An 8,836-nucleotide genomic window follows, 5' to 3' on the forward strand; every position below is an offset into this window, starting at 1 on the left:
TACAAAGTTTAAAATTTTTAAGTCATTTTATAAATTTTCCTAAATAGAATAACTTCATTCTGAGTAATTTTTAATAATTACATTATTAAATAAAATTAACTATGTATATGCTTAAACCATATACATTTATCGTATACATTTAATCCAGATATATTGAATAAAAACGATTGCATTATTAATATAAATATGCGTTTGAGTTATAAAATACTTTTCTTTACAATATTAATCAAAATTAAATAAAAATCAATAATGCGCGTGATTAGAAATTTAGAAAAGTTGTTGCAAGATAAATTTTGCAATCTGCAACACATACATTTACCGTTATCGTGCACAAGTGCAATCACAGATTACGTAGCGGAACGAGATTTCACCATATATAATTTAGCTACTTTCCTGCACTACCTGTATTTATTTAAAATAAAGTGAGTATCTATGCTTTAAACAGAAAAAAATAAAAGTACGGAAAATGTAATTATAAATTATCTTCCTCTCTTTCTTTTTTTTCTAAAAAAGAATAATCCTCATTTAATCATTAAAAGTTAGAGAGAGTATAACCTGTATGAAATATTCTAAACAAACTTAAAAAAGAAATGATGGAGTATGTCATGTTTTTACAATTATCAATACGCGAAATTATGCTATTTTTTTTAATATCGTAGATATTTGTATAGGCAATATATATCTTATGAATAGTTTATGACATTTTACATTCAAAGAGATAATTGTAACGTAAAGTTTGTTAAGCTATTTTTTTTGTTTTCACAAACATTCTCTTTATAAAAAATTTATATTTTCGCATTCTTGCACTCTCTCCAGTTATATTCCTTGTCTCCATAGTCCTGACTGAACGTTTGTACTATAGCTAAGACTTTACTATCTGACGTTTCCACGATGCGCTCGGTAATTCGGGCGTACTAGAAACCACAGTCAACATTTACCGGTCACCTAGTGCGCATTGCGAAGCATTGACATATATTTACTTTATTTTGAAAATAATGCAAGAAAGTAAGTAAAATAAATACAAAACATTTATTTATCATCGGTACTGGTTGTGTAAAACTGTTAAGTGTAATTTCTGCAAAGCTACACGAATTGCTGAGGGACTTAATATTGAATGTTTAGATGTTCCATCAAATGAAAGGTAATTGTTGATAAGCATTGCGAAAATGATAGATTACGTATGTTTTAAAATAAGTTTTAAATATACATATTTTTATGAGAAAATAAAAGATTAAAAAACTGAAAATATATCTAGAGAGAAAATATATCCAAGATATACAAAGAATAATATTTAATTGCTATTTATTATACTACTATTACTGTTTAAGCATATTTTTTGTTTATTGCAAAATTTTTATTGCAAAGAAAGTTTATTATTATGTATATATATTAAATACATTCTGTATGTATTAATAACATTCTGTTACAAGAAAGAAGAAAATTCAAAACCATATAAAATGAAAATTGGTAATAAGGAATATAGTATATTTATATATACATGAACTATAATTTTATGATAATTTATTTTATGATAATTTATATAATTTTTAATTAATTCATAAATAAGAATTTAATGTTTTATTCTCTCATAGATCAGAGAACTCATAGTCATAGACTAGAAGTTTAGATAAAAGATACAACTTTCCATTGTACTAGCTAGCTTTCACCAAGTCAGCAACCATCGATGAATTAACAAAGCGCCATGACTTGATGATCCTTGAATACTTTCTTATAAATTATTGTAAAAACATAAATTGGCAAAGCAAGATTCGATAAAAATTTAAACGAAATTCAAGCGTAAATTTGCATTTTCGAAATAACCTACATATATAAATACGTAAATTGTATCAATTAATCGTGCATGTCTTTATTTCTTAATAAGATTTAAGGTTCATTATACGAGAAGCACTGTTAATAATAATAAACAATAAATATGAATGATGTGAAGTTTATTTTAAACATTATAATTCACATTTCATAAATTCCGAGATTTACAATTGCAGAATTGAAGCAGAAAAAACGTTCGAATTTTTTTATACGTTCATAGTTTTATTCATCATTAAAAAATATTGTAGTTATATATTTTTTATTTGTTTTAATATCGTTTTTATATTTAACGTTTATAATAAATTTATTTTTATATTATTCAATAAAAAAAACGCGATAGAATGAAAGTTACATGGAAAATTATCGAATAAAAAATATAATCCCTGGGTAGCACTTATTGATTCACATATACGTTTTTATATACGTTTTCCTAAACGTATCTAACGTTCTACAAAAGTTTAGGATATTTTATATACAAATGTATACGTAAAATCAACATGTATTACTGTCAGTGTTGGATCTTATCTAGATAAAATTATCTAGATGATCATCTAGATGAAAAATTTTGATGTCATCTTATCTTTATCTAGGTAATAAAAATATTAATTATCTTTATCTGCATTTTAGATGAAAAAAAAGTGTCATCTTTATCTAGAAAGACATTTAGATAATTTACATTTTACATTGCTGAAAATGTGCTGAATATTTAAATATTCGCTTTTATGTAGTTCATGTTTGCAGAAAAATTTTCAGCCTCAAGGAGAAAGGTGCATTCAGCAGTAGATAGGTCTGTTCGCGTTACTTGTACTTTTTGTATTCGGCACCTTCGCTGTCTCTCTTTTCAAGGCCAAATATATGTATATCTATCTCATTTTAAGTGCAAAAATATTTGGGGATTTTATGCAACGCGAACAGACCTTATATAACTACTCACTTGCACTTTTGATTGTGTATTTTGAAATGAGGAGAAAATTACAAAAATGAGCAAATTCACTAAATATTGATCAATTAAATTATAATTATTCTAGTGAATTTGCTGACTTTTACAATTTTTATCTTATTTCGAGATACACAATCGACCCGCTGTTTTTTATTTCTGCACTAGACGTGCAGAGAGTTGTAGTGCATAGAACTCTCTTTCTCTCTTTCTCCAAATATCAAACATATATAATACCTATCTTATTTTAAGTTCCAAAAGTGTACACTAGTTCAGCCACAGAAGAGGCAAAACAAATAGCAAAATCTTATATTTTTTATTAACTGTGAGTAATAATAAAATTAAATAATATTAAGGTTGTAACGCTAAAGATGACTCAAACAGGAATCGAAATCATATGTTATTATTAATTAAATGTACATCTCGAAATTTTTAACAACCAGAAGTTGATTCCTATAGCCTTTTATATGAAATTTAAATTTTTGTTGTAACTGTGTCTCAAAAATAAAAAAAATTATCAGGAAAATTTCAGATGAATTTTCAGATTAATTTATTTATATTATCTAGATGAATTTAATTGAATTATCTTTATTTTATCTAAGATTAATAAATTTTCAAATTTTCATCTTATCTTTATCTAGCTAATTTTAAAATCATCTATGCACAACACTGACTACTTTCTCATTCTTTGTGGAGCGTTAATAGAATTCCATTTATAAACACTTTTTTAAGATAATTGAAAATTCTTTATATATTTAATTTTAATTACAATAAAACTTTTTCAATACATTATATTGTAACTATAAAATGTCCAGGCATACATAGTGAAAATCTCAATATTTTCCGTGGACAGAGGAGAAGGTGGTATTATGGCCAGTGTATGTATTATATATTGTGGCCTCCCTTAATATCTTCACTATTATATAGCGAATCCTAATGATTACTTATGGAATTATTTGTTCAGTCGGTCGTCGTTACACCATAACGCTAATATATCAATACTCAATAGCCAGCACTTATGATGCATTTTTACTTTTAAGTATTTCGAAACGTTTCTGAGGAATATTTTAGCATTTAATTACACCAACTTCTTCATTTTTCTTAAACTTGAGCGTATTATCACACGCATATGTTTTTTTGAGTGTGTTGTTTGCTATTTAATATTTTATTTGATTGCATTTTGAGTTATGCAAATTTAAACAATAGCATGGCATTTTGCTAATGTCCCTCTATGAATATTGATTACTCACGGCCTCTTTAAGGTTTTTATATCAAAATATAATTATTTGATAATCGATTGTAGCTCTACTGTTAATTTATAGTTTATATTACGTGTACTATTTTTAGTATGAGCATCTTATATGCAAAAGTTATGTGAATGTACATATATTTATTTGCATACATTCTAAAATATTTTACTTCTTTGTTAATTTTATGATCAAATACTGTTTTCTAAACAAAATTAATTTTTTAAGGCTATTTTTATGGAAGGCCACATTACCACCCATGTTTTTCTTCGAGTCATTATGCAATATCGCCACATTTTTATTAATAGTGTCCTAAGTAATAAATATTTCGTAACTTTGAGTCCAGAATCGATTCAACGATATTTTAACAAATGTAATTGCCAAGTTTTAAACTTAAATATTGTATATTAACTAAGTTATTGTATATATAAAATGTAACTGGGGTGTCATAATACCACCTTCTCCTCTAGTAATTTTTATCAGTTGAAATAAAAAAAGATATTAAGTAAACATAAGTCTTTATTGAAAATTATGATAAAAACATTAAATGTGCGTAAAGATCAATTTTACCTAAGTTGACATTTAAAGTGCATCCGTGTCAATACAAGCTTGACATAAATGTAATTTTGAATTTATCCTTTTCTGAGAGGGTAAAAGAAATTTTCATATGAAGGTTTCCTCTGTTCTAGTAAAAATTTAGGTAAAATTATTTTTTACACTTCATATTGTTTCCTACATTTAATATTTTTGTTTTACCTTTTTAATAAAGCATTTTAGGACCTATGTTTATATGAATTTTTTTTCTTTTAACTTATAATAGCATACGAGGTCTGTCCCAAAAGTATCTCTGCATATATTTTTGCCCTTGAGCATCCTCTCTATTGTGGAAAACAGGCATTCAATATTTAATGGGAACTTTGAAAAATACCTCCACCAAGCGGCACACCCAATAGCTGTTCAGTCAGCAATGGTTCGCAGTTGTATAAACGTCGAAAACTCCAAGCGTCGCATTTCACAGAAACCAAGCGGTTTATTCATCTCACTTGATTCAGGATTTTTTTTACAAAATACGGCATTTCCAACTTCGCTAACTCCTGTACAGTTCAGATATAGTCCCGTGTGACTTATTTCCTAAATTGAAAAATCTGTTGAAGAGCAAAAGATTTGACGAAATGCGACGATGAAGGAGCTGTTGGCTGTTACAAAAAATTACTTCCAGGACTGCTTCCGGAAATGGGTAGACCGCTGGAAGAAGATCATTACTTTGAAAGGAGATCAAAGGCAACATTGTCCATAACAGTCCAAAGTAGACTCTTTCTCATAGGTAAAGGTCGGATACTTTTGGGACAGACCTTGTATTGTTAAAATTTGTACGGAAAATCCGGGTATATCCTGTATTAAAATAGTCCTTTTTTGTTGAACAATATTATTAATTAATCATGTAAGCATGTATTATTTCAATAAAATATTTCATTTATTATGGAGTAAAGATATTAAAAAATGATAAACATAATAGATAATTTCACGTTTTTTGGCAACTAGGTCATAAAATGATGACTCTGAAGAAAGGTGTACATGTAATCTACGATTTATTGCTGTTTATCGGCCTGGCACTAGTTTATTTCACCGAAGCTGTAGTGTTAATGTTAATTCCTCGCCGATATCGAGCAAAATCAATCAAGGGTGAAATTGCTCTTATTACTGGTGGTGCTAGCGGTATCGGCAAACTAATCGCAATCAAATTTGCCAAACTCGGTGCTCATGTAATCGTTTGGGACATCAACAAAAATGGTGAGAAATTATTCAAATCATTATCCAAATGAATAATGATTTTTTTCTTTACTTGAAATATTAAACATATACACATAGGTGAAAAGAACGGTGGGTAAGATGAAGTGAGGTGATGATAAATTGCCAATTTTTCCAAATTAATAATGGATGATAAGCTATACTCGTTAAGAGTTTTGGTAATTATGCAAAGATATGGACCATCCTCCTGACTTGACATATATTGTCAAGATCATCACCCTGAGTGACCTTCAACAGGTTTTAGCTGTCGCTCGTTTTTCATTCATTAAGAAGTTATTAACAAAAAAAGTTTGAAAAAATAACGTCTTATTGAGCTTATTGGGCAATTTTGTTGCTTATTGAGCAACTTAAGTTGAAGATCATTGGAAGGTGGTTCGTATGTCTGCATAATTAATAAGGTTTTAAATAATAATAAATTTCTTGTATTTGATTTCAACTTGTTCACAAACGAGGATAATATAATAAGAACTATGTATTAAATAAACTTATATGCAATTTTTGCTGTTTGTTTATAAAAAATGACATAATTATAGTAAATATTTTCACTTTATAAGGTCACAGTATTATATGTATAGTTAAGAATAGATTAACATACTAATGTTTTTTATTCTTCTAATATTTTTTATATGTATGTTAAGCGTAAATATATTCGTAAATGGTAAATGCAGGTCTTGCGGAAGTTGCAGAGCAGATTAAAAAAGCTGGTGGAAAATGTTGGACGTATTGTTGCGATATAGGTGATAAAGAAGCAGTGTATCATACTGCAAAAGCGGTACAAATTGAAATCGGAAATGTGAGTAAACGTTACTTAAATAACCGACGAGGTACTATTAAAGACTGCCAACCCTGGGCAAATTTTCGGCGGTATAAAAAGGGCTCCAAGGGCTCGGAGGTATTTGAAGAACGCTGACATTATCGACAATTGATATAAATTTGCTATTATTAACATAAATATTTGGCTAATACATTATTAAATTTATGATTTTTTATTATACAAATGCTCCCTAAATAAATATGCATACTTGTAAAGCTATAATATTTTATATGTTGCCGCAAAACTACAATTTTTTTTTCTACAGTTATGATCTCTGTTGATTATAATCAAACTTTGATGATAACACTGAAATCGCAATTTTAAAGAAAAATCGAGTATTATTGAGTTTTAAATGTATATACGCCGATAAACACGCATCTACGAAACTAATAAATTATAAAATTAGTACAATATTATCAGTTCTTTACTCTTAATCACTTCAATATTAACAAGGACGCGAACTCCTGTAAAGATGACGGTCTTTAATAGTATCTCGTCGGTGCTTATACTTATGAAAATTTCATAATGCAAACGTATCGTATGTGTACGTACAGTAATGTATATTATATACTGGGTCACTTATTTTAATTTACCACTCCCAAAAATCGTTTTTATTTTAGAAAAAATGTTTCAAACAAAAGTAGAACGGTTTCGAGGGGGATGTATTTTATTAAAAAGTAATTTATTAAGGAGGTAATTTATTAAAAAGTTTTACGCATTTAAAGTTTTAGGTATACAAAAGTGGACAAAAATCGATAACTTATTAAATTTTGAAAGCTTTTTGAAAATTGATATCACTAGGTCTTTCTAAACGTAATCTTTGTAATTTCCGGATTTTAAGTCAAATATATAGAGAAGAGAGGAGAGAGTCATATCCTTGGCTTGTCAAGAGAGCAGTTTTCTTTTACTTTATAACTTGAGTCTCTGTTTAAATTATTTGGATGTTTGTGTATTTCTAGAACCTCTCTGCATTTCCTTGGAAAATGATATCGTTGTAATATGCTATTAATTAGACGAATGAAAAATTGACATCACGAGTTATCAGCAAGTTGAGTGTAACAGTTAATGTTAATATATTGTCATCAATTTACCGTCAATTTATTATTAGAATTAAAATTAGAATTAAGTTTAATATGACAGACATAGTGATATCTTAGTCCTGAATATCGAAATTAATTGCTGCAACGATTTTCGACAATATGTAAGACGCACTGCATTTAGCTATTTAGGTAATTTTTAAATAATTAATCAGGCAAAAATAATGAAATTTATTAAATAAATAAATGTTTCTATAGGTAAGTCTGTTAGTAAATAATGCTGGATACGTATACGGGAAGACTTTCATGGAATTGCCCGATTGCGAAATTGAACAAACTTTTAAAGTAAATATTTTGTCACATTACTGGGTGAGTATTTAAGGAAATTTGCGTTTTTTAAGTTTTTTGCAAAAATTGTTATACTACTTCCGATTTTTATATTTTATCAGGATTATTTTACAGATTACAAAGTCATTTTTGAAAGATATGATAAAAAATAATCATGGTCACATTGTGACAATAGCGAGTGTTGCTGGACTTTTGGGAATTTACAAGTGTACAGATTATTCTGCGACAAAGTTCGCCGCCATTGGATGTCACGAAAGTCTCTTTACCGAACTCAAAGTATATAAGACTACAGTTATCGAATTTCATATCATCATTCTTACATACATTACTAATTATTATTTTATTATCACTGTATTTTAAGATGCATGGATACAAAGGAATTCATATGACTTTAGTTTGCCCGTACCTCATTAATACGGGAATGTTCAATGGAGTGAAACCTAGGTTCGTGAAAATATAATGTTATAAATAAATTACTGGAAAGACAATTATTCAATTATTTACATACAATACTTTATAATAAATAATACTTCAAACAGATTGATACCAATACTTGAACCGGAATATGTTGCTGAAGAAGTAATCGCGGGCGTTTTAGCAAACGAAAAGTTGATAGTATTACCTAATATTCTAAGGTATTTACTGCCATTTAAAAGGTAAGTTCAATAATAAAAACATTATATACAATATATAGTACATGTATACAGGGTGTTTCCAAATTAAATCGCAAAACTTCGGGAGCGTGTAGAGGAGTAAAAAACTAAGAAAAAAAGTCCTATAGACATATGCTCGTTTTTGCTCCGTTTCAGAGAAATCG

General features: G+C 28.1%; 1 protein-coding gene across 1 annotated transcript in view; it reads left to right on the forward strand.

Annotated features, from left to right (window-relative positions):
- Positions 1-1,077: 1,077 nt before the first annotated feature.
- The window catches only part of LOC108724158 (estradiol 17-beta-dehydrogenase 11), a 9,640-nt gene continuing 1,881 nt past the window's right edge, over positions 1,078-8,836 (forward strand). Inside the window, exons 1-7 of the mRNA XM_018450353.1 lie at positions 1,078-1,141; positions 5,554-5,802; positions 6,489-6,613; positions 7,930-8,040; positions 8,134-8,295; positions 8,381-8,463; positions 8,559-8,675. Coding sequence (XP_018305855.1) covers positions 1,123-1,141; positions 5,554-5,802; positions 6,489-6,613; positions 7,930-8,040; positions 8,134-8,295; positions 8,381-8,463; positions 8,559-8,675 — 866 coding nt within the window. The 5' untranslated portion in view covers positions 1,078-1,122. The remainder of the gene's footprint in view (positions 1,142-5,553; positions 5,803-6,488; positions 6,614-7,929; positions 8,041-8,133; positions 8,296-8,380; positions 8,464-8,558; positions 8,676-8,836) is intronic.

Source organism: Mycetomoellerius zeteki, unplaced genomic scaffold, assembly GCF_001594055.1.
Source record: "Mycetomoellerius zeteki isolate Tzet28-1 unplaced genomic scaffold, Tzet1.0 scaffold28, whole genome shotgun sequence".
NCBI classification, from domain to species: Eukaryota; Metazoa; Arthropoda; class Insecta; order Hymenoptera; family Formicidae; genus Mycetomoellerius; species Mycetomoellerius zeteki.